General features: G+C 41.8%; 1 protein-coding gene across 7 annotated transcripts; it reads right to left on the reverse strand.

Annotated features, from left to right (window-relative positions):
* Nucleotides 1–571: 571 nt before the first annotated feature.
* Nucleotides 572–27,149, reverse strand: znf512b (zinc finger protein 512B). 7 transcript variants are annotated; one of them, XM_051424735.1, is made up of 18 exons: nucleotides 26,766–27,147; nucleotides 26,029–26,248; nucleotides 24,352–24,486; nucleotides 15,048–15,127; nucleotides 14,763–14,891; nucleotides 14,252–14,427; nucleotides 13,857–14,140; nucleotides 13,680–13,751; nucleotides 12,721–12,855; nucleotides 11,831–11,958; nucleotides 10,472–10,564; nucleotides 7,968–8,066; nucleotides 7,116–7,370; nucleotides 6,627–6,968; nucleotides 6,331–6,432; nucleotides 6,115–6,177; nucleotides 4,663–4,761; nucleotides 572–4,464 (listed from the first exon to the last, which is right to left on the reverse strand). In XM_051424735.1, the coding sequence occupies exons 3-18, from the start codon at nucleotides 24,482–24,484 to the stop codon at nucleotides 4,120–4,122; spliced, it is 2,535 nt and encodes an 844-aa protein (XP_051280695.1). In that variant the 5' UTR covers nucleotides 24,485–24,486; nucleotides 26,029–26,248; nucleotides 26,766–27,147; the 3' UTR covers nucleotides 572–4,119. The 7 variants fall into 7 exon arrangements, with proteins under 7 accessions (XP_051280695.1, XP_051280696.1, XP_051280694.1 ...); XM_051424736.1 differs by having other exon boundaries at nucleotides 12,760–12,855; nucleotides 26,029–27,148; XM_051424734.1 differs by having other exon boundaries at nucleotides 26,029–27,147.
* Nucleotides 27,150–27,488: the final 339 nt, after the last annotated feature.

Raw genomic sequence — 27,488 nt, forward strand, 5'->3', positions numbered from 1 at the left:
ATATTCTTTTGTTAAAATATTGGTGTGATTCCGTTATATGTCATATAATTATAAGTATCATAATTACAATTGACAATACACTTAATCAAAATAAATTATAACTAAAGTAGGACAATAAATGTAGAGACACAATGACTAATTGTTATTACAAATTGCATCTGTATGTCTGAATCATAATAAATCCTACATTAGCATGATGAAAGCCTCACACACTCCACTGGGAGAGACCCTTCTGTAGATATGAAAACTGAATTATTAATTTATATAATTACATTCTTTGTAATTGACATTGTGGCATGGAATAAGAGGAAAATCACAGGTGTTATTTAATTAATGATGGCTCCCTTCCATTTAGGTGTATGAGTGAGACAGCATGCACTAACAGGATCCCTGAAACTGGCACAAAGGAATACAGGCAATTTTTAATTTTATTAGGCACACCTGTGCTTGACAAGACAAAATTTCCACTGCGAGAAAACTCTGTTACACTCTAGTCATTACATCAATTGTAGCACGTACTGTAGATGACAGCTATCAAAAGTTATTTAAAAGTTGACACAGATGACACAAATTTAGTCAACAAACCTTTATTAATTAGTTGAGGGATACTAATGCACAGGTAATACAACAAGTTTGGGAGAAAAATTGTAACAGTTCAGACTCAAAGGAGGTGTTGATGCCTCCTATGTTAGGTTCTATACAGCTTAATTTTAGATATGGAAAACTTTAATACATCATTAGTCTCATTTCACCTGTTACCTATATATCATAACCAGTTATGAGCTACAACATCTCATCGTCTCTGAAAACTCTCAACAGTTTCTTCACAATGGCCCCGACAACAGGCGCGAATGCCATTTCCTGCTTTTGAAGTAGGTAGCATACAAAACGAACCACTGTTGTCCAAATAAAAGGATAAAACTCTCAGGCTGTCTAAGGGGATTTCTAGGGATTAACCTTGGTTTTGGAAATAACATTTCTGACAAAGGGAAGACACTTGAGCCTGCTGTTTCCCCAGGTACAAAAGTCACACCACACACAGTCAGGGTAACTAGAAAGCTCCAACAACACTCCTATTTCAAGCCTATTTCATGGTATAGTAAGTGCACTAAATACAGAAACAAACACACATACATATGCCTTGTTGTCCCATATTGAATAGGTAATCATAAAGGACTCTCTCAATGTGTTTGTCATCGTGTACTGAAAAAGCTCAATTTATGTGCATCATCAAAAATGGATAAAATAACAGTGTATGCTGACACATAGGCCTACAATGTTCTTTGTGGTCTACAAATTTTTTCAACCTTTTTGTTAGATTTCATAATATGTAAAAAGCATTTTCAAAGCAAACAAATAAAAGTAGGGGGAGTGAAAAAAAGCCATACAATTTTGAGAAGACACATCAATATCAAAATATCAGCAAGCCAACAAAACCAGCTAAATATGGTGTATTGCTGTACTCTCTAAACATGTTGCAGTTAGCTCACACTGCGGGATAGATATGTGGTTTCCACATCATAGGAAGACAGATAGTAAAGGGTGTGATAAAATATAAAATACCCACTGTTAAAAGCAGTGCCTAACTATCATATTGCAACACCAAAGCTTGTCAGGTAAACACAGTCAATGTGACGTTATTAATGAAACAAGTAACAAGCAGCTGATGAACTGATTCTGTGCCACAGCATAACACTCAACGACAAGTGTTACCATTTCTGACATCCAGTCATTACAAAGGTGCTAACTGTTTTATACACACACACACACACACACAAGGTCCGGACAACTCATAATCGAAACGGTCCGAGGACCAATCAGTGCTTGTCTAACTTATCCTCTCCATCAGTTTAACCTGGATAGAAGATAAAGGTCCATCCCACTAACAGAGACAGACACATGCATAATCATCCCCACCTGAATAAACTCCACCAGTTGATTAATGATGGAGAAATTCAGCTCAAATCTTTGCTTTACAATATAAAAGGTCATGGCGTAGGGATGACACCACCCGGGACACATAAATTTCAAATTCAACGTTTCTTGAAAATGTTCTGCTGACATCAGTGCTTGATTTAAATTATGACATTGACATTTGTTGGTGCAAAATTCAAAGGACTTGCCAGTAAGGACAAAATGGCAGGATGAATTAGTGGACTGATGTATCAGGTCCTTAAGGTAGAGTGGCAAGTGAAGCACCCTTATTATCTCACCATAATATCCTCACATCATAACTTTATCCAAAGCTATCAGATTGCTATCTAGGTAATACACACAAGAGAATATAAAATAGATTTATGATCTATGTCTTTTTTAAGCAAGCTAGTCATTCTTTTTATGGACATAGACTGCAAATATAAATCAAATATTTATGGAGTTTTCATTTGTTCAAATCGTTAATATAACTGTGGATTCAAGTATCTACTTTAAACATGTTAAAGTGAAAATATTCTCTGATTGCACACATTTTAGATTTGAAAAGTCATTTAATAATATTGGATTATTACTATTTTTTATCTGAAGCTAAACTAACATTAGAGCAGCCTGAAAATTCAACAAGACCAGTTATGGCTTTATGTGGTGAGTCATAATTATACAGTCCTGTTGGATAACAGATACTATCTAGACAGAGTTAACCATGCTGCTCATTACCCATGTAAAGACAAATTTTGTTTCATTTTTCATCAAAGTAAAATATTCCCGCTCCTGTTGCCTGACAGCCACTAGGTTAGGTTGAATACCCCCGGAGTGCAAAAATACAAGAGGGGACTGAGAAGGGTTAAGGGTTAAAGTGCAAGGCAATAACTTTGAGCATCCAGGAATTAATTCATATACATCACTATATGTGAATCTTCATTTGCAGTTTTTTCTGTTTAATAAAAGATTCTTTTCCTCAACCTCTCTATAAAAGATAGTATTTTTAATTATCTCCTCAGCTCTTTGATTCAAGCTAAAGCAGTAGCCAAAGTATGGCCTCCTTTAAAATGGTGTCACATCATTTGATTGTGCTGCAATGGTGCAACAAGCTTCTTCACACAAAATTCATTTTTCTGTCCAACATTTAGCTTTACGAGTTCTATTTTAGACAGAATGCTTCAAGTTTTTTTTTGTTGTTTAAAATCAATTAAACAATGCCATATCAAGTGTTATTATAACTAACTTATACCTTACAGATGGAACTCTCAAACAATCACTTTTTGGGGTATTCTGCTTCTTAACTTCAGTGTAAAAGAATTGTGGAAATAATTTTTTGACACTTAATTATGGTTGTCAAAGCAGATACCTTCCATCGTCATGGGATGCAGATAAAATAAGAGCAAATGTCACTTAAGTTATAGCCACATAGCTGAAGGAAAAACAGAGTGGAATATGATTAACGACTGACCAACATTTTAGCTTATATGACATTTGCTTACTCGAAACATGAAAAGTAAAAAAAGACAGTAAAAGTAAAACAAAAAGTAATTAAAAAATCAAGTTCAAACCAACATTGCACTACAGCACACACTGCAAAAATTATGATTGCTCATGATCCAATTGGACGTGTCAGGCTTGAAAATGACTGATGGCATCATTGCTTTGAGTATATAGATATATAGATATAGATATTGTTTATGTACACAGTACAGTATATCTGTGAAAAAAAAAAGTGAAAACACTAGCTATCATTAAATGACTTCACCATGCTTATAGAATATCCTTTTTTAAACCTGTCAAACACACAGGACTCTTGTAGAGAGCATTACTCTGCATTTGGAATATTACCTCTGTTTAGAAAATGCTATCCATGTAGAAGTCAGGATTTTATCTTTGATTACTACTGACACCCCTGCTGTGAGTACAGAAACTGAAATGTGTGCCTTAGAAAGGAGACAAAAGTGGAATGGAGAAATTAAACCCTACTGTTACATGAATATTGTTTATAACAGCAGACACGTTCACCCTGGGGCTTCAAAACCAAGATTTTAAAGTCTGTATTAAATGTTTTACTTCCTAATGGTTGATTTAACTTTCTTCTCAGTGCCAAGTCCTTGTGTTGAGCTAGAAAGGTCTTTTAGCTTCCTGGCATGACATTTACAGTAAGCGTCCTCTCTGGCTCCTGGGTCGACAAAAGCAGAACTACTCTGACAATAACAGCCTCTTGGGTTTGCTTCGTCTGGCGGCGGAGGGGATGGGCTGTCTGTTTTGGCCTGAATTAGCACTGTCCGTTGGGTCGGGGATCAGGGTGGGGGACTGTGTTGGGCCCGTGGCAGGGCTCACGGCAGGGGTTGAGTTTTGAGTAGCGGTAGGTGCTTCAGTTTTTGTTTGGAGAGACGCAACCACAGATGGGCGCTCTTTGGGCTTGCGGCCCCTCTTCTTACCAGTGGTGGCACCGTTCCTCACCTCAGCTTTGATCCCATTGTTCTCCAGCACTTTATTCTTGCTACTCGAGACCACTTGACTGGCTGCAGCACGAAACCAGTTCTAAGGCAATAAAACACACTGTTAGTGATCAACTACCCACAAGTTAAGAACTTGTTTGCACAACATAGGCATCTAATTTCCCAACCATGTAACACCTTCTTATCACAATCACATATTAACAGAAATGTAAATGCTGCCTTTGAGAGTGTCATTTAAGTGAAACTAAATCATTTGTCAAGTTTACAGAGACTGACCCACCTGCGAGTGTGTCTTGCTGATGTGGTACTTCACACCGCTCTCTGAGCTAAACTCCTTCTGACAGATCAGACAAGTATACTTCCCCAGTTCTCCACCACCCTGCAACTCACACACACAGTATAATATATATATATATATGTACGTTGTTCAGCTCAAAACAATCTCTATAGCAATGTATGCTTGATGAATCTGCAACAATTATTATTCAGACCACAGCATGTTCCCTGTTACACACCTAATTAAAGCCTGTAGGTATCAGTCAACTAGGGATACACCGATACCGATACCGATACTGGTATCGGGCCGATACTAGTCTTATATACTCGTACTCGTTAAAGTTAACCGATACCATGAACTGATACCAATTTATTACATGCAATTGCTTTGCATGAAGACCGCGATAAGAGGGTGGCTTGTCATCAGTTTCAGATGTCCCCACACAGCAAAAGGCAAGGTATGGCGGCTTCCGGAACAGACCCACGAAACGGACCCGTATCGGCGTCCACTTGCTCTCAGTGACGGATCCGCTACGAAGTCGGATCGCGGACCCGCGGATGTGGCTCCGCGCCGCATCCGCAATTAAAACCTTACCTCCGCGGCGGGTCCGTTTGGAAAATTGATACATACATCGCCACGGACCCACTCATCTGGCCCGGGTCCGTTTTGGACCCGTTTATCTCATTTTCCAAATCCCTTCTGTTCTTGCTGTAGGATAAAATACGATAAACTAAACTATAGGATAAAACTAAAACTATCACTAGGCCTAAGCTTAAATCAGCATTGCCTTGTATTTTTAACCTAACAATATTGTCAGAAAAGGTTCAAGTCAAGACATCAATATAGCCTACTGTACAAAAGTAATCACTACTCAATGGAAATATAAAATTGACATTTACATTTAAGGAAAGTTATAGGTTATACCCTATTCTGTTTTGGTTAGGTTACTTTTTTTTTGTGGTAGAAGTATCGGCATCGGCAAATACTCAGATCCAAGTATCGGTATTGTATTGGTTTGAAAAAAGTGGTATCGTTGCATCCCTACAGTCAACACCAGAAGTTAGAAATTAATATATGCATTTATTTCCTCATACCTTTTAAGTTAAGCATTGCTATCATGTCCTAGCATGAACACATTATCCAACAGATATTCTTCAACTTCAGGATGTTTTCAAATCACGTTACCAAAATACTTCTTGTACTTTGTAACTTTCTTTTATTTATTGTTATGCTGTATTGTATTGCAGTGTTTTCTCTTTCAGTGATACACTGATTAAACAACAATAGAAGTTATGATGAGAACAATCCTGACCTGGCTATGAGCTGAAGAACAAATCTGGGTTAAAATTCAGCTGGAATTCTATGTGTATGTGTGTGTGTGTGTGTGTGTGTGCATTGCTATTTGTACTCTACTGTCTACAGAGACACTATAGAGGTGCATGTGAGGGTTTTTACCTGGCTGCAGTTCGCAAGGTGGGCTTTTAGTCCTGACACACTGGAATAGACAGCTTCACAGTTCTGAGACAAAGAGAAACAAACAGTGAGTGAACAAGCTCACTCTATCCATATTCCTGTTAAATCAATGGCCTTAATAATTTTGTTTTAGTTTTGTGCAGTTCAAATATTGAATGTAATTTCCTGTATATGGTGACACAATGTCAATGTTCTTACTTCGTTGGTGCAGCAGATGAAGCCCTTCTCCTTGACTTGGTTCTTCCAGGTCTCTAGTAGCTCTGGGCTGAAATTGGGGAGGCCAGGACGGGTGTAGTTTAACTACACAAAAGAGGACATTTATTTCAGTATTCCTGGTAGTGTTACAATTTTAAATGTCTATCTGCAGTGTTGCCAGATGTTCGTATCTGTGTGTGAGGTGAGTACTCATGTGTTTATGTCAACTACGTTCATGTCTATATGTCTGCTAGGAATATGGATGATGTGTGCATAATGCATCTATTCTCTGTCCTCACCCTCTTGCTATCAGGCACCAGGTCATCCTTGATACGGCGCTTGGTGCCCCAGTCTTTGGCCAGCTCATCCTCTGCTATCTCCTGCAGGTGGAACACTGCCACCTGAGCTGACCGGCGCCTCACTCTGCCACTGGGGGTCCGTTCAAAGTCATCCCCCTGGCTCTTATTCTGTGCTTCTTTTTCTTTGTCTCGCTCCCTCTCCTTTTCCTTTTCCCTGTCCTTGTCCCTGGCTTCTCTTTCCTTCTCCTTAGGCTGGCTGGATGGTGCTTTCTCCTGCCAATCCTTCTTCTCAGGCTGGCTTTGCTCTTTCTTACCTACTGGTGGAGACTCCTCAGAGATCACCTGGAGAAGCAGTATGACACTTTGAGTGGAAAATGTGGGTAAAACGTCTGCTACTTATCACAGTAAAATCTTCTTCTGAAAATGCTTCTAAACAGCTGGAAACAGAAAATGGCCTATAATAACTACTGTCTTCCAAGATGATCTTACCCTCTCTTTGCCGGTGTTGTTGTTGGTGTCAGTGATATTGTCCTTGTTGTTGTTGTTGGTGGTGGCTGTCATGGTGGTGGTGATAGTCGGGGAGTGTTCGGTACGCACATGGTAGTCTCTGCCAGCCTTGGAGCGGTAGGTTTTTCCACAGTGCTGGCACAGAAACACAGGCTTCTCATCGTCAGAGAACTCTCTTCCACAACGTTTCTGGTGGTACTGGTAGCCCATCAGACTGGCAAAGTGGGCTGAACAGCCCTGTATATGTGTGTGTGTGTGTGTGTGTGTGTGTGTGTGTTCGCATACAAAATGTTTGTGTGATCATGTGAGGCCAGTGACAGAATGAGACAGAATGAAAACATACATTAAGCAGGAAATTGGGTAAGTGGAACAAAGTGTAGGTTTAATGGAAAAATATTACGGCAATTGGTCAATATCTTGTGGTTACTGTTAAAAAGACAGAGAAAACAGGAGGAAACTGCTCATTTTTCAGTGCGAGGACATGTCACAGTAGAGAGTCTATTTTTTGCAGCTCTTTCTCTTCCTCTCTCTGCCTTTTGCACTCTAGTGTGAGTAATGGGAAGCAGAGTGTTGATGTGGTTTTGGGCAACATGTCAAGAACAAGGCATAAAGGAAAAAGGAGGGAGAGAGGTAAAAGGAGGCAGACACAAAAAGAGGAGCCTGAGGAAAAGGGAGAAACAAAATCAAAACTGGCAGATGAGGAGAGAGGAAAATGTGACATGAAAGACAGAAAAGTTGGACAAATGGAAATGGAGGACACAAGAGAGCAAGAGTAGTAAAGAATGAGAGAAAGGAAAAGAGAAAGAGACACAGGAAGAAAGAGGGAGTGCATACCTCACTAGGACACTTGATTCGTCCCATCTGTTTGAGCACTCGGCGCAGCCTTTCTCTCTCCTTGTGCTTGTCGCCCGTCTGGCCTTCGCTCCCCGAGGGCTGAGGGGGAACAAACACAACGTCGCATAAGCGTGTCCCATCGCAACACTTCCCCTCCCCTCCTGATTAAAAAAAAAATTCGATGAAAATGTGTTTTCCATCTCGGGTGCTCACACTGTGCCAGGATCATTAAATGGTTTCATGGTGAGGCTGTTACTCAAGGCATGTTTATGACAACTGTCAAACTCGTGTTTTCACTCGGGTGTGGGCTGGTGCCAAACTCCAGCCAAGACCAGAACAACAGATGGCAGGGCTGCCAGGGAGGAGAAAGATGAGACGTGCAGGGGACTGGTGAGAGTCTGGACTTACTAAGGAATCCCAGTGGAGTAAACTTTATGTGTTAACACACAGAGAAAGAACTGAGGTGACTGAGAGACAACTTTAGTTTTCTGCGAAGGTAAGAAGGAGATGAGATACTGCCAGAGTACTTCACTACTTAGAGTAAATCATGCTCAAGCCTGCAGGCAAGAGAACAGACACCAGCTCAGCCATTGATTTACACTGGGGGATAGGGAGGGCATGAAACAACATCAGAATGTATTCTTAATGCCTCTATCAAAGACAGAAAGAGAGAGCAAAAGAGCAAGCACAGGAGAAAGAGAGAGGGAGAATAGGCAGCAGTATCACAGTGGCAGCAGCAACATCAAGGTCAAACTCAGTGGGTGACCCCTGTCCTTCTGTCAGCTCTCTGTGTTTTCCCTACACTGCACTGGGGCTGTGCCACGTGACCGCACTGACAACACACTGGTCCTGGGGTTAGTGCAAACGCCAAGTCAAATTACATAAAAAAACAAACCAAACTTCATGGCCCTGCTCGCAAGACAAGAAGTACAAAATGCATCAAACAGAAATGATAGAAAAATCTATAACATATTCAACACCAATGGTTATACAACCAGCAAAAACATTAACAGAGATAAAACTAATGACAAAAAAGGAGCAGAAAAAGGATTGGAATAGTTTTATGATGGAATTACGAGTACATGAGGTTAGTATCAGACCTGATATAATATATTGGGTATCAATATATATCTCATTTGAGATATTAAATGTCCTCAGTGTCTTTCTTGCTCAAAAACATGGCCCCAAACACACTTCAACAATATATAACATAAACAACAACAAATAACATGATTGATACTAACTTAACTTCTCTAGATATAAAGGCTTATAGTAGAAAAGCACACTAGTAAGGGGCTATGGGTATGTCTAAGAATTGCGAGTAATGTGTCATCTCCTTCTGGTCTTTGAATTTTGAATTAACTCATGTTTAAAATTCAGTCTTGTACATAAAAAAGAGAGAAAAGAGTATGACACTAGTCAAACCTGTAAATGTTAAAGCCTTCTTTGATCAGCAGCTACTTGAATCTAGAGCACAATCCGCACAGAATGAACACAGTGATGGCTTTCAGCCTGTCACAAAAGTTTGAATTATCTAATCTGAAAGAAATTTTCCAGGAAAGTTCAGTAGTTTGCTGAGGAAGATTGTCTTTTGCTCTGCTGGACTGGAATGCCACCAATAAGGTCAGGGCCCGACAGGTCCAGATTGAAGACAAATGGCGGTATCAAAAAGTTAAACTTGGCTGACACAGATGACACGGTTATCTATCATCACTATTAAACTGACAAACACACACACCCAAAGCCCCTCACACACATACATGCATGTGGACATATCATATATTATTAGAAAAACAAACACGCATGCTGCAAGGTTTTGTGCACGTACAGTCATTAATCTTTCATGATACTTTTTGAAACAGGCAGTGTTGAATTATTCAGCAAACTTCGTGGCAGTACCATTGCTCTAATGCAGGAGTGTCATGATAATATCTTAATGAAGCTCTCTGCTGTCAGAGTTAAGACAGCTGCAGAAAAGAAATGTGAGAACTTCAAGGACGAGAATACAAATCACCAGTTCAAATGTATGATCACTTACAAATGCTGCGATATTTTTTTTAGAGAAGGGCATAGCAGCTGACAATGAATATGCAACAGCTAAAATGTAGTATAGCACACAGGAAATAAATCAACTCCGGATGCATACCTATATGATATCCACATGCAGGACACCCCTCACTTCCGAAATACACAGAAAGCTGACACTAACAGTTAGCGTACGGTGGATGCCCGTACATAGAGCCACAGGTGCAAGTCTGACCTCCTCCTGAATGTGTGTAGAGCTTTGATGTGGTGTCTAGTAACTAACTACCCTGTTCAGTGGGTCAGTGTGACAGTGGTGAAACATAAGCTCCCCGAAGCATCCACATCTGGACTACTGAGTGATGGATTTGGGGGCAAAGATCGGTCAAAAAGAAATCCAGAGGATACTAATCATTGTTTATAAGCACACTATAGGAATTACAACCTCATATGTGTGCATGTGTGTGCCTTTGTGGATGTACCTTGGTGGTGTGTTCAGCCATGGTGTGGTAGTTGAGACCGGCCTTGGACCTGAACTGTTTGTGGCACTGCTGGCACTTCAGGGCATCCTGGAGCTGCAGGGGTTAAAGGCCAAACAGAGGATCAAATAACAGTTCGATGAAAGGAAACTAACAAGTCGCCCACTCTTGCTGGCTATACTCTTTATTGGATCTATCAATGTAGCAACATCTCATCTGTAACCTAATAGAATTTGGTATTAGTGTGCAATTTTGCGGATATATCAAGCAACTTTGGGAACCAGAAAAGCCAATTTAACGCATATTGTTCCTTTTTCGTAGATTTCTCTCCTCGCCTCAGTATTGATTTAGAGACAGAGGTGTTTTGATGGTGAGTGACCCAGCGGTAATGCGGTGATTCTGTCATTGCTTAACGGCAGACTGTCACTTTAATAGAGTCACACAGGCCACTGGGCCAGGGAGCCATTAAAGTGGCCGCAGGAACACATCTCTCTGAGGGCGTAGAGGCTACCGCATCACTCCAGCTGGTTTGTCCTCAGGAAAAGCTCAATATAACGTAGTTGGATTAACTTCTTCCATGCTTCACCCCTACCACAGTTTTATTACAATTGACCACAATTGAGTGCAATGCAAACAAACCACAGACATCCATCCCCTTGATTGATTTCAACTGATATTAGCTTTCTTATCAGAGCAGATGAGTAAAGGATATTACATGAAAAAACTGGTTGATATTACTGTACTGAAATACTGCCTGATGTTATTTCTAAAGCCTTCCAATCAATATCATTACTGTAAAGGCTCCCTAGACTCTGCAGAATGGGGTCCTCCGGGAAAAGTATCTAATAACGTTGCAGTCAAAGTTACAATCCAATGTGGAAATAACAGCTCTGGCTTCAGAGAGCTTTATTTTATAATTACACTGAAAAAAAGTTTGATAACAATTGTTGTTTTGTCAATAGGTAAACAGTTTTTTGTTGATGTAATATAAGGATTCCACGCAGCCGTTGTATTGTCTAACTGGCTGCCATAGATCTCCATTCAGATTAACACCCCATGTGGATGGAGATACAGGATGCTGAAGTAAACGTGAACAGCACAGATTTTAAACTCCTTTCCAACTGAAATGTGTACCCACAGCATTCAGTAGGTATTACATGATCATGTCAAGTTTTTAGCAGGCAGGCTCCTCCCGAAGCAAATGCAGTGAAAACAAGCTTGTACTAAGGTGTCTCTCTTTGCAGGTATTAACTAGTCTGATAGGAAAACAACTTTTTCGGTTACACAAAAAGCTCTACCAGAAGCTGTAAAAGCACATCCACCCCGCTCCCAATCTGTTGCACAGCTGTATCGCTCACTGACCTTCTGGCAAATCTCCATGTGTTTCTTGAGGCCGTGGATTGTTTTCCTTGTGACGATGGAGCAAGTGGGACACACCACTTCACCTCGCTCTGAGATTGCTCGCTGCCACTGGGTGTCAGGAACAGCACCTTAAAAAACGTGAAGACAGTATTACCCTGTCAGTCTGGTCTGGTCTGGTGTCTTTATGGGTATAACATTTCCATTTGTGTACTTAGTATTCCTGTTTCCTTTTCTTACAGTTTAATTTTATGCTTGAGTTAGCAAGTGCTTATGTGTAGTGAGTGAGTCAGTGATAAGGAAATAGTCCCTGATCAAATCCCTGACAGATCACAGTATTGCTGTAACAACAATTAGTCAATTAACCACTTAGCTACTTGGTAGAAAATACATTTACAATATTTTTTTGATTTAAATGACCAAACAATAATTTGTCCCATTTCTAAAATGTGAATATTTGTTGCTGTTCTATGAATTATTTAATTATTATTGAATATCCTTGAGGTTTGTACTGTTGAGAAGAGAAAACAACGACAATGTGAAGACACCACATTGGGTTCTGGGAAATTATGAGCAGTATTTTTCACTATTTTCTGTCATTTTATATACTAACTGGTTGATTTATTAAATGGACAAACAATTGAAACATTAATCCATAATGAAAATAATCTTTAACTCTATCCCTATATCACTAGTTTGTGATGTATATTATATATCTTGGAGGACAACATGACATCATTCACAACAATTTGGGCCTTTGTTGAGTTAAAATTTTAGTTTGAAGAGAAATAGCCATAAATCAAGTGTCATATTGGCACTGGGATTACTGGTTTTTGAGCCCTACATTTTTATGGGAAAACTGACTAATTTAAAAAACTGATCTAGGTGTTCACCAGAGCTGGTTGTGGCTGGGTCTTTCTTTGAGGACTGACTTGAAGTAGGTCTTCTCTGAGGCTCCTCGCTGAACACACTCCCCTCTGGTCTCTTCACACGGCCCGCCTTCAGCTTCTCCTCCACCTTAGTCATACCTAAGACACAAACGCACAGAGACGTTCACACATAGACCCACAGTCATGGTAGTAATTAATACTCCCATTGAAAGTATTCAAGGTAAAGTGAGAGACACAAGCAGAGAGGGACAGATGGAGGACAATGCTGAACAAGAGAAATACTACAAAAAAAGAAAGTTGATACTGTATATAAAAGGGAAAAATAGGTAGAAAAAGAAAAAAAAAATAGAATGTTTTGAGTGATATAGAATCAGTGACTGAGAGAAGGCAAGAGAGCAGTGAGTCCTGCAAACTGTGGACGAATTGTTTGATAAGTGATGATAAATATTTTACAGCCCTGTGTATGCTATATGAGTCACTGGACATTTTCAGCATATGAATGAGACAGAAGGCGAGAGAGAAACTAGAAAAGCTGTGTGTGTGTGTATATGATGTGTACTTGGTGTGTGAGTCACTGATTCATTTAGCCGGATATGAAACACCTCTACAGTTGCTACATTAGCACTGTAAAAAGGCCGGTACCCTTGATCAGTAGCAGCAGGGCGCATTCACAATCATACGATGTAGTGAACGAGCCTACAATCCTCATAACTGTCTTCTAGCAGTGGTACATATGTCCTCCCGTGATTCCCATTATTCAGTGAATCATCATAGGGAACCTGTGGCCTGCTGTATTGTCAGTAATCAATGATGAATCAGCGAGCACATTGCAACAATTCCTTTTTCACATTTATTCACTTTCACACCCACAGGAGATTACTATGTACGGTGGTTTGATTGTTATGGGCAAGTGCTTATAAGAAAACGTGGCTTACCAAGAGAACAATTTCTTTCGTATTTACCTTTCAATCCAAATGTTCCAGATATAGAAGGCTGCTCTCCTGTGAATTTCTTAGGCGTTTTCTGCTTCCGTCCTGGCTCAAGAGAAAAACACAGAGCAAGGAATTGTCAAAAACATACAGTGCAAGCATATAATGAAAAATATGTGGACCGTTACGAAAGATATGCTGTAATCTTACTGTGCCTCATTCGCTCTGGGTCCTCATCAGGGAAAGAAGGGGGAAGGCTGCCCCCCTCACTTTCACTGCCGCCCCCATCAGACGACGTGCTTTGGGACTGTGACTGCTGGGACTGAGGCTGGACTGGCTGGGACTGGTGAATCTGCTGTGAAGGCTGGCTGTGGCTGTGCTGTTTCCTCTCACACTTCTGGTGGGCCAGCTCCCCGTTCTGAGAGGGCGAGGACACCTCGTGGGTCTTTTTCACTTTGAAGAACACCGGAGAGGGGGGACTGTTCTCCATGGGCCTGAATTCACAGACCGAGGGAGGACAATTTTGGGCAGTCAGCATTATGACGTTACTATCACCATTATGCGGCTCAGTATGAGTGGGAATTTGAGCTCTAAATCCCAGTCACCTTTTCTTGGTGTTGGACTTGACAGGGGTCTTTTGAAGCTTAGGCTGCTCGTCCTTGGGCTCCATACTAACCCTGTCTGGGTGGTTCCACAGCTTGTGCTTCTGCAGGCGCACCTTTGTGGCAAACACTGCCTCACAGTAGGGACAGCCGTGACTCAGCTTCTCGGCTACGGTGGCCTGATAGAAACAGAGACACGAGGAAAGGGGATTTAGAGCTCCCTCCCTACGCAAAATAAAATGACAGAGGTTAGCTCTTACTGAAAGCTCTCAGTTGACTAATCACCAGTTCTTAAAACAGCACAACAGCTCATGTAATCACTAAATATTTGGGGTGTGAGCATTATAAATTCTTTGGAAGTTTAAGCCCTTATTAACTTTAAGGGTAATTTATCACTGACTGCTTTGGTCCTTCCCTTGATGCTTGTCTTCCACATATTTACGGTTAAAGTCTACTCTGAAGCATAATGTAGGAAAAGCTGCATAGCAGGAAAGAACAGAGGTTAGTGACTCACCCCCTGGCAGCGTTGATAGTGGTACTTGACGCCATAGATGCTGGGAAACTCTAACCAGCAGCCTGAACACGGACACTTAACCCGGGAGCGGCGCTTAAACTCTTCCTTCCATTGTACTATCATATGGGCCTGCTCGGGGGTGAGGAAGAGAGAGTTCAATACAGGCAAGGATTATCGCTATACTGTACTGTATATTGTGCATATTCATGGGGCGCTGCCTACTCTGTGCAGGAAAAAAGTGAAGCCCACTTCAAATAACCACTCAGTTCAAAGAGAGATACTCACAGGGATGCTTCTCAGTTCCTGCACTTCTGCTTTAGGACGACCTTTCCTCTTCCCCTCTGCTGGCTCATCACACACTGGACCTGGTAAAATGAGAGAGAAAAAACATTTCTGAGTTAGCACAGAGTGCTGACAGAGCTTCACATTCATGGAACAGAACAATTAAATTACAAGGGGTAACATTACGATGCTTGAAAAATCCCTGAATTCGCTCTCATTTTCAAAGTGAATATGGACATCAACACATAACGACCAAAACAAATACAAACAGCTATAGGGAAAAGAGTTCATATATTGGGATTGGGATTGTCAGAGAAACAGGAAGAGAAAGAACGTGTGAGTGTGTGAGAAAGAGGGGGGAGAGAGAGAGAGAGAGAGAGAGAGAGAGAGAGAGAGAGAGAGAGAGAGGGCAGTGAAGGCCTTCTGTTGAGCCAAATATATCAGCTATAAATCGCTAGTGCCTGCGTGAACCTCTGACACAGCACACAGCAGACCGACTGCCTCAGCTCTCTGTCTTCCTGCTCTCTTCTCCCTCCGTCTCTCATTCTGCCGCTTACCTCTTTTCTCACCTGGTGTCTAGCTTTCTCCCTTTCTTTACCCTCCCCACACCCTTCCAGATCTTTCTCCATGTGAACTTCAGAAGAGAGGCAATGCACTGGCTCATTACCGCTCTCTTCTCTGCTACAATTAGACCTTTGCACTATCGGCCCTGCACTCTATTTTCTCTATACAGTGCTACTTGAGAGAGGGAGGGAAGATGGGGAGAGCTGAGTATGAGTGTATGCATGTGGAAGAAGAGGAGTGTGGCACAGAGAGGAGAGGAGGGCACAGAGGATGCTGAGGGAGAGAGGAGAGAATTGCAGAGGCAGATGTCTTCTTCCTCTGACCAAGCAGAATACTGAATGACAGTGCTGCAGGTAGGAGCTGAGGCTGTACTCTGCTCCTCACAGTGATATATCTTTACATGTGCTCTCAACTCCCCTGCATTGATCTGGCAAGACCGGATAGTGGCAGCAGAAACAAGGCAAGGAAGAGACAGAGGTGCTTCTAGAACCCATTCAGTCATATCAGATCTTGAGAATGTCAAAGGGAAGCTACTTGAAGTAGAGATGACAGTCCTTTGTTGTGAAGTGGAAGGCAGCAATGGTCTCGCACAGACTCTCTTTTGAATCTATTTCACTTCCCCATGCTGAGGAACATGACATTGTGCCTGCAGACAGCTTTCTTCTCCTGCAAATGTATTGACAAGCAGTGACGGGACGCGCACGTGCCTAGTGAAGCCCATTTGTGGGCGGGTCCCAAACTGGATCAGGGCACTCTGTGTGCCTACCAGGATTATACAAATGGTCGGAGGATTTTTCATCAAATAAATGAATTGACTTCCTGCCATCGTTGCTCATACCAAAACAGGTCATGTTGGCAAAAGGATAGCCTTCAACCCAAAAACATCTCTCTATGTCAGTGATGTTAATGTGTATAAAAACCCACTCCAGGCCTAACCTACCATGACCTCCCCCTCTGATTTCCCTCTGTGTTTTATTACACAGTATCAACTTTCCTTTTTTACCTCATTTGTCTTCTTTTTGTTTCTCATTCAAGCACAGACACAAACAGAGGCTGACAGATTATATGTAATCTTTTACTTCAGACTTGCAATAATAAGGTAGAAAGAAAATACAGCAAGGCTGAATAAGATTGAATGAGAAGTAGCACAGCATTGCTGGCTGTGTTTGGGAAAAGTTCATGACACAAGGTGTAAACACACACATAAAAGCGCATGCTGATACACACAAGCAAGTACACAAAACCATTACCAGTGTGTGTGAGTCTGCTATGTGTGCATAGATATGAGTGTATTAATATTCTCCAGGCGACAGAGCATTTCTCTATTAGCTGTCTGGGTAGCAGCTGGAGAGGTGATGCAGACGGCGGTGCAGCTCTTTGCTGAGGAGGAAATTGAGCATGCATTCTAATTCCTGTCTTAGAAAATAAAGGTCCTGTAAAAGAAAGGCATAATTAATGAATTCTGCTCTTGGGAAAGATATGTTCTTGTTGCTATGGGAATAAGATCCACTTGTCTTAGTTACCACTATCAGAGGCCTCTTTCCAGCAAGCAGAACAATTAGGCCCTCATATAGAAGGCTGCAATGCAAATAAGCGTGTACACGCACAAGCCAAGGCAGGGCAGGTCCGGATGCAAACATGTAAAAATGAAAAAATACAACAGCAGACTTGTCTTTCCTGGGGTCAAATATGCAAATACAATAAAATGTGTTTCTTTTACTTTGCTTTGCTCGCTTTGAGTATGGGTAGCACACACTCATGCTCAGATGTTCCAGCAATCACAACCATTGTCTTGGTATGAAACAAAGCAGGCCCATTGTGTCAAATCTAATCCCCCAGTTCTCAGGCACAGGCCATGGGGATAAAACAGCTGTTCAACTAATGTCAGAGAATGATTCGCTCCCAGCTGTCTGCAACTGTTGCTCCACACTGGTTAATCTTGACAGAAGAGGAGAAGAGAAGAGGAGAAGAGAAGAGGAGAAGAGAAGAGTCAGGACCCAGGAGTGCAGGCAGCTGCCTAATGATCTCAAATAACCTCTGAGTTCTCCTAGCTACGCCTGCAACTGCTCCCCCTGAGTGCAAGGGTGCACACATTACCCACAAACACACACACACACACACACACAGGCGCACGCACAGAACAGTCATTTGTTTTCCTCGACAAACACTCACACAGGAGCCTTTGTCTGTGTCTGCACAGTAGGGTTTAGACACATACTGTAGTTTCGATAAGACAGCACACACAAATACAAACACCACTCACCACTGACACAATTCGCCACTGACACAGTATCACTACTTCCTTGATCTCAATGGACAATAGATGAAGACACTGATACACCTAGACACATTTCAGGGTAAACACACTGACAGAGTGTAACCATCCCCTTCATGTGTAAGCTATCCTTGGTTTACAGTGCATGCAACCACTGGACCTTACTGTCATCTCTGTTTCTACTTTCATCCCTTGTGTTTTTACTTTTACTTCTTCACAACTTTCCCCTCTCTCACACATTCAATTTAGCAACACGTCAGCACTTTGCCACACACATGCACACAGACACCACCTACTACTTCCTATTTTCCTACATTATATTTCATTCAATTTCCTCCCCTCTCTTTACACACACACACACACACACACACACACACACACACACACACACAGAATACAAATCTTCCCATCATATACGCACCTCTCTTTGGAGACGTCCCCATACTTCCCTCCCAGTCAGGCCTGATTCCAGACAGTGAGTAAGAAGAAGAAGAGAGGTGGAGCAGCACCAGAATGGTCTTGCTACCCAGACACTGACTAACTGAAAGAAAACCAGACTCTCTCAACGAGTCTGGTTCTCACTCTCTGTCTTTGTTTTTTCCTTTCTCTCTCTCTCTCTCTTCCTGCCCTCCCTCTCTCTCACTCTCTTTCCGTATAACTGTGTTTCTGATAATATAAAAACACATGTTGACACACACAAACATGTTAATGCTAATTTGTCATCATAGTTATTTCTATTTTTCGTGAAAACACTGCAAAGTACAAAAGACCTTTTTTGGCATTTCAATACCTCTAATAGTAAAATGAAATCACTCTGCAAACATTTGCAGTCTACTTTCTGTAATCAAATATTATGTCAAAGTGGTTTAAAATGTATTGTTAATAGTTTCTTAATTATCAAAAGCATTCAAATATCAGAGATGCTTCTTTTTGTTATAGCCAGCTGGAGGGACACGTCAGTGTTTGAGCAGCTGGCAAGCTAAGTGCTGGTGTTACACTGTAAGGAACAAGAGACACAGTAAAGAAATTTGCACAGTAGTCTACATGTCATAGGCAAACAGCACTTTGTTAGTGGTATTGAAGGGTAAAGACCACACCAGCATCTAACCAGACGTTTGCAGGTATGTTTACATGCTGTTTAACGTGCTGCAGCTGAGCACCTAATTAGCCATCTAGCCTGCAAACTGAGGTTAGCAGTGCACTTTTCCCCGGCCAATGTTTGTTTGGTCGCATGTTCAACAAGCTATGGTGCAGGACAAGATGTGTGTAAGTTAGACTTGAAGATGTGGGTTGTTGTTCAGAGTCTGGGGATCTTGTGTTACAGGCTACTGTCTGGGTCAGTGTGGCTGCTCGGCCTATGATGGCTCTATAAAAATATTGCAAACACATGCCTATTGGCATTCTGTCGAAATAATGTAAAACCAGGGGGGTGTCATCATAAGGTAAAAAAAAATACAAAGCATAAATTTCCCCCTTTTGGGTTCTTATTTTTTCTCAAATGAGAACATGCAGGTGATATATAGAGTTGATATGTTTGCTACCAGTCGGACTGGAAAGTACAGAGTCAAGTCAAATTTACTCATATAGCCCAATATCACATGTCACAAATTTGCTTTATGGGGCTTTCCAATATGTACAGTATTCAATACCCTTGATCCTTCGACCCTTGACTCTGATAAGGAAAAAAACAGACATGCAACAGATGTTGTGAGTACAGAATGCTACCAACACTACAAAAATAACATGTAGGACATAAAATTACAGTGTAGGTAGTTGACAAAATTATAGATTTTAACACATATGAAAAATAACACCAGCATGCATTGTGACAGTGTTCTTCGATACTACTACTGGGGGTGTGATTTTTTAACTTCTACATGTAGTGGTTTTAATAGATCTATTAGTTCAGGACATCATTTATTTTGGACTGATTTCAAGGTTTGTACAACTCTATGACTTAGCAATAAACAGACTTGGAATTGCAGATCTTCTTACTAAATAACGCCCAGTCTTAGAAGAGTGAGTGGCCTAAGCGAGCACCGTTTTCACTGCCCTCAGTTCTCTGAACTACCCTACAGGGAATTACTTTAGAGGCCAGGAATCACTACGCAGACATGCGGTAGGCTGTCAGTTTACTAGCGCCACAAAACCACACTTAAAGCAGCCAAATCAAAGCAGAGAGCTCGGGCTCGAGATTCCTGCTACATAATCTGGTGACTCATAGTACCTCGACAGCCTCTTCAGACCTGCATTGATTTTACAGCCTTCCACATCAGCTGCATGCTTCATATTATTGGAAACCTAATCTATTGCCTGATGCCCATTTGGCCCATGGCCAATAGTGTGTTTAGTGGCATCCAATCACAACAGCTTCGGATGACTGAACTCCCGGGGGGGTGGGGGGGGGGACGATGCTGACAGGTGAGCTGAAAGCGGAGAAAATAAAACATTTTTAAATGTAAGACTGTCTGGACAGAAAATTTGAAAAATATACATACACTGAGACATGTTGTGGCATACACACATATGCCAGCAGCCATGAAAAAAACCTGTGTGTTTATGCAACAGCGCATACAGTATATGTGAGCCAGACAGACAATGCCTGATCCAGACTGTTTGCAGTGCCCTCCTTATGGACAGTGACTCACCAACTCAATCTCTCTCCTCTCCCATTTCCCTGTACTCCTTCTCATCTGCCATCCTCAAGCCTGCCAAATAAAGGTGTGACAAAGATGACAAAGGACTCTCCTTAAAACGAGATGCAGCATCAGGCTGAGAAAAGCAGCAGAATTCAATTTCATCCCAAAACAAACATTCTTCAATCTATAGCTCTTTATTGATTTCATCTTTTGGTATTTCACCAATTTGGGAGACTCAAAGCATCAGCAGGTGAGAACTACAAAATCTAAGAAATATGAGACGTGAGAAGAGTGAAGATGGGTAGTGGAGATAGTGGGTGGGAGCAGGGTGTAGAGGGTTGCAGGGCTGGAATGGAAGGTGGTAGGAATAGTGAGGCTGAAGGCCCAGTGATTCACTGCTGCTGATAATACCGCCTAATAAGTGAGACAAGGGAGAGATGAGGAGTGTGAGCGAGGATGAAATGGAGAGGAGAAAAAGTTATGTGTGGAGAATGGGACAACAAACAGGCGAAAGGAAGTGTGAGAAAGCACTAGATAGAGAGGAAGAGAGAGAGATTGCTGCTCAAGCAAATATGCAGGGTCAGCAGATGGCGTCTGTGGGCCTGTAATGAAGGTCCAGTAGTCAGAGTAGAGGACTGTCATTTGAGAACACACATGTCTGTGTGCACACACACAGACATGTAAACACAAAAACAGCACAAACCAGCACATTTAACATTCACACATAGCCACAATCATATAAACATCTGCAGGTCTGATAAAGACAGCACCTTGCACACGGCGTGCCTAATGGAAAGATTGTGTCCTGGGATCAGGTAGGGTACTACACCACTCTCCATCAAAGAAGGAGGAGAGTCACACACACACACACACACACACACACACACACACACACACACACGCATGCCTAGACTCCACTCATTTATGCTTGCATTAATGTTTGCAGAAAGGGCCTGCCTAAAGCATTTGGCAGAACAGCATTAGTTCTGTCCAAATACTTTCACTGTAGGTTGTTCAACAGCTCAGGGAAGTGGAGAAAAATTACAAAACTAGAGCTCTAATAAGATGTTAATGTGAAAAAAAATGTGAGAGTGAGAAAAAAAAAGATAGAGACAAAGAGAGAGAGCAAGGCACCCTCAAGGACCACATCCTTTCCTGCAAGTTGTCTGGTGTGGCAAGGTGACAGCTCAACCACACCACTCTAGGAAAACGCACAAACCCCATTTGCAGTCTGTGTTTCCATGTGTAAAAAGCATAAAGGGATTTCAGGAAACCACAAGAAAAAAAATAAAAAAAACAGCTCAGCCAGACATGGTTTCTTCATTGTTACATCATGCAACATTTCCAACAAGGACATTTATCGATCAGCACGAGAACTAATAAAACAACAAGGTCCAAACTTTCCATTGATATGCACTGAAAATGACCAGCAGGAAGAGGGCAGATAATGTGCTACCTGGTTACCTGAAGAGCAGCACAGTGTGTACAATGTGCATAGACGAAGCGCTGAAATAACTCTACAGGGAGCTTTAGATATTGATGCCTTTGTTTCCCCAAACCGAGGCGCACAGCCCCCCTGGGATTCACAAGCTAGCGCCAGGCTCATTATGATTAGCACTTTAGCATTTCTCCTCATCATTAGTCATAGAACGCTCAAGCCAGTCACTGACGAAAAATATACCAAGGAGGCCAGATTTGAGACGAGGGCTTGTTGTCTGAAAAGGTAAAGCATTTTGATGGATGGATTAGACGGAGTTGTTGTTTTGCTGGAGGAACTACACAAAGTCCTCTCACAGTCAATGAATACCTTCTTGCTTTAGCCTCAACTACATCTGAGTGAATCATAATGCACACCACTTATGGTGCGGTGGATAGGGAATACAAATGCCAGTGTAATCCAATGCCTTTTTGAAATGAAAATGTAAAATTCCTCATGCATTTCTTATACTCTGCTTTGTGTCTAAATCAATTCCTACTGTTGCATTTAGTTCTGCATGTGTTCCAGTAGCCTTGTGTTTGCCCTTAAGGTTGCTGGATGTTCTTAGAGAATCTTCAACCCTCATAATCACATAAAACTCAGTCCACTGGCAATGTTACCGACTAAGCCCCTCTAAAGGCTAGGGAAACCCCTGGTAATGTTCCAGATAAGAGCAACTTCCCAGCCAAACAAGTAAGTTTTTCAACTACAACATAGCGGAATGTAGATTTGTATCTTGTGCAATCAAATTGTGCTGGAAGCTGTTCTTAGAACAGACTTAACAAAAATGGGTTCTTTAGCACAGACTTGCAGTATCAAAAACACTGCTATAATTACTGTACCAGTACTTTGGAGAAGCTTTACTTTAATGAGAGTCAAAGAAGATCAACTGTGGAAAACGAAAACTAAATAGGCAAGCAGAAACAGTAGAGTCTAAAGTTACCAGAAAAAGTCCCGTGAAGGCCAGGAGCCACCTCCACCTGTGATAGCGTTGTCTCAACACACACACACACACACACACACACACACACACACACACACACACACACACAATCATCGCTGGTACTCATTAATGAACAAAAGTCGAGTGTGTTTCTCAATTCTAGCCTCTCAAAACTCACTACCAACTTTGCGCTGACTGATTTATAAACACATCTTGTTTATTGAGTCATAAAGCATAAAAAAAATCTATAAAACATAACACTCTAAGAGGCTGCAGAGACAAACCTGTCATTCGAAATACGCTGTGTTCTGCTACGATGAATTCTTTAAGAGCAAAAACAACACAACAGCCGTCAGCATGTATACAATGAGGAGTTGGAGACCCTACTGTGAGCCTGTGCTAGACTGATAACTATTAAGAGATCAGGCAGATGAAAACATACAATTAAAACAATTTCAAAAATGACTTCACCACTTCATGACAAAAACTATCCCGTGCTCTTCTGTACTCTTGGTTCTGTCTTGCAATACAAGCATTGTATCACTGTCCACACTGTGATACACACACACACACACACACACACACACACACACACACAGAGGGACACATGCACACACTCACACAGGAATGCAAATCCAGCCTACAGGGCTGAATATTAACACAGAAAGAATACAAATTGAAGCACCTAGTCCAGTGTGGGTGCTGTGTGTGTGTGTGTCTGGGAAAAGAGAGGCTATTTTGTAGCAACAAAAACAACTGGGTCATATTAGAACAGCCCCCGTTTTCCAAGTCTGACTCTATTAACAAAGTCATGATGATCTGCTGGTTATTGGATTGAAACATAATTCCCCAGTCCGGTTCTCTCTTTTCAAAATCTTCCATCTCCATCCAGATGGCTTGGGGTTTCAATCATGTCAATGCTTGGCACTACTTGTTTGTTTGGTTTTCTCACTGTAAAGGAGTCTGAGGAAAAATGTTGTATTTTCCAGGCACTTCTGTGGTGAGAGGGGTAGAATTACATTGAGGCTGGGGGACCATTGATTCTTCGTTAAGTATAACCCATTCAAAAAACCAGCAGGGACAGTCCCTGAGAAACAACACTTAAATAAAGTCAATAATAACAGCTAGCTTGGAATTACAAAAGTCCAGCCAATGGAAAGTCAATCAAATGTATAGACAAATATTCCAGTCATCACATATGTGTTAGTGTGTCATGTTGTAGGCAAACAATACTCTTTACACCGTATCACCACATGAAATTCATCCTGGAATCAGTTCAGGATCAAACCTGGATCACACAAACAAAAGCTTCCCGCGTTCCCACATTTTAACCAACCTGTGAAGACACACTGCATACATCTAAAGTCACACACTGTTTCCATTTAACAAAGCAGCGGCTTGTCACTCACTATGTTTGTTGTTGTTTTCAGGTCCTGGCGTGGTCCTGACAGGCTCCTGGGGATGTCCATGCTTGGGGGTCCGGCCCCTTGGCAGCCCTGATGAGGACAGCTTCCCAAGCCTGGGGCCACTTGGGCTCTCCATGCCTGCAATGGTAGTTGAGGGGTTTACAAACACACGGGAAGATAGAGATAGCTACATGGAATATCGATGCTTTCTGACGCTCATTAATCCTGTTCCATTGCTTGTCAAAACATTATTAGCAATGTGCGTGCATCAATAGCTTGTGATGCAGTCTCCTTGTTCCACAACGAACTTTCTTCATGTCGGCCATCGGTGCTTTTGGACTGAAGGTTATCTGAGTGGAGGCACACACATCATCAGGAGAGGTAATGAGGTTGTGACCTTCCATGTTTCATTTCAAAATCAATATTCTCACTTACACACTAACTCCATGCTCTGCCCATTAGACAAAAGGTGAGTCAAAGAGGGAGACAGGGACACAAAGCTCCTTTCCTGAACAGCCCTGCCTTCTTTCTTTATTATGAAAACAAGTGATGAACCTCTTCATCAGGTCACGTGGTCAGCAGCAAATTTTTTGTTGTTGCTTTAATTGAGGGCTAATGCTTATTTGTTGACTGCTCAATAGATTACACAGCATAGTCCACCAATTCATTTTAAATACCATGCCACCATCATCCATAGTAATCCCATATATGTCTTTTTTGGTGCTGAACCCTCAGTCAGTCAGCATGGGGCAGTCTAATGGATGAAGGCTGACAATCACTTATTATGCTAAGTGGGACTGATTACGATCCAACACGCTTTCTCTTAGCATACATTCATGTGACTCTCCTAATGAATTACAACAGCACACAAAGGGTCACTCAGCAGGGGGTCACTCAGTGTCTGTTTACATGCCATGTTATTCACTTTACGTTGAGCGATGAAGGCTCATCCATCACACTGATAATGTGCTCCCAGTTTGTTATAAGTTCTTAATAAAGTAGACTTTAAAAAGGCACGGTGAGCTCGCTGCAGGATGCAAGCTGCAGAATTATTGCACACACCAACACTAGACACCTTCCTGTTCCTGTATAATGTGTCAGAGTGTGAAAAGAACTACAGACTAGCATACTTAATATAAACATGTGGTGAGAGAGATAAAGATAAAGTAAGATAGACTGCTGAATTATAACAGACGAATATAAAAAAATCACTTTAGAAAGAGAAACCGAGCTTCAGTATTGACCTCTGTACTTTTTGTATACACTGCATGTACATTTGACAATCCTATAACATTCTTTATTACACTTTTTTAGTTTTGCTCTGGTTGTACAACATTTTTAAAAAAAAATAGCATTGCTGCTCGTATTTTCATAAAAGATTAATTGTACAAGTAAACGGCAGACCTACATTATTACCATACATTTAGCTAGACACAACAAAACCTGGTGACACCCACTCACACATCTCCTTCACACAATCTGCTGACAAACCAACCTGGAAATAAGTATTTTAGCTCCGCACGTGGCACTCTGCCACGCTCTGTGTGTGTGTGTGTGTGTGTGTGTGTGTGTGTGTGTGTGTGTGTGTGTCAACTACAACAAGGTTACAGAGTTTATGTGGTTAAGGAAAAAAAAAACACAGAGTGCTACACTTTCTTCCTCCTGGTCGGCCACACCTACCTGAACTGTCGGGCAGTCACCCAGCACTAGGGGCCGGGTGGCCCCGGGTCACCCACGTGAGGGAGGAGGGGGTCAGGAGACAGGCACCTAAGTGGGCGTTTTTCCACCAATGTTATGTTACATGGCAATCACACCTGCTGTGCGTCAAGGACCGGTCAGACTGGTGTTGGGGGGCCTGAAAGGAAGCGGACAGTCGTCACCGTCGTCCGGTCCCCCCACTCTGCAGACGACGACGAGGTAGAAGGAAAAAAAAAAAAAAGAGCAGGGCAGGAGTAGAGAAATTACAATTTCGTCTGTACATGAAAAGACATCCTGGATACTTTCACCTTATTCCCAGTTTCCAATTGCCTTGCCCCCCCCTCCTTTGCTTTCCTGCATTAATATGTATACCACGAGGCACTTCTTCAACCTCTTGTCTTCTCGTTAAACACTCCAGAAATAGCAGAAATAGCCAGGAAAGATAGGTAGGTCCCCGACTCCTTGAGGAAAAATATTAGAATACGGGATGGTTTATATAGGCAGTGAAGCAAAATGGCGACTTTATTACGAAGGAGGAGTAAAAAAAAAAAAAAAATCCTTGCGCTGGCATGGAGCTAAAGGGAGGCACAAAAATATGTTTAGTGCAGTAATGTCGACGGCTGCGAGACAGTTGGTTAGAGTAAAAGAAAACGAAGCGAAGGAAAACGAGCAGAAACGCCAAGTCTCGGTCGGTTTTGGTATACTCCTCGGTTCCTTACCTCGGGATTATTTCGGTTTTTTATACGGATATTATCACGGCGGTCGTGTACAGTATTACAGTAATGTGTGTTAGGTCATGCGCGTATCCACTCCACCTTTGACAGTTGCAACTACAGTCTTGAAGCAACTTGCAAACTCTCGCGTTATTATTATCTATATCGAGCAGATTAATATTGGGGGTGTGGGGAGGGGAGGGGGGGGTGTTTTCTGTCTAATGAACTCGCTGCGATGCCGGCTCGTGCTGCTCCTCCGACGTAACGGCGCTCGTTCCTGACGAAAGAAAAAAGGGTCAGGGCTTAAATTCCTTAAATCAACCTTCAGCCAAGTATTTTAATCTAGTTGCTGCTAAAATGATCTCTCTCCCAGTGCGTCCTCCAGCCTATAGCAGCTGTACCAGATCAGGCAGAGAAAATGATTACAGTCCCAGTCAGAGGTAGGCTATTCTTTGTCATTGCCTTACTGTAGGCCACTGCTTTAGTCAGTCACTGCAAGTAGCTCTGTCCAAAAAAAAAAAAACAAAACACTGGAATAACAAATATGCCCCCCAAATTTTGCTAAACCTATACTGAGTTTAAAGGCTCCAAGACAGCAGCCGCACACCGTAAACCTATGCTTTTATAACAATCTATCACACAATCCCAAATATTCAAGGTCAATATTAAGCTATTAATCCTATTGATGTTAATAGCAGCTCAACAATACACAGGCCTGCAGTCAATTCA

This window comes from Dicentrarchus labrax, unplaced genomic scaffold, assembly GCF_905237075.1.
Source record: "Dicentrarchus labrax unplaced genomic scaffold, dlabrax2021, whole genome shotgun sequence".
NCBI classification, from domain to species: domain Eukaryota; kingdom Metazoa; phylum Chordata; class Actinopteri; family Moronidae; genus Dicentrarchus; species Dicentrarchus labrax.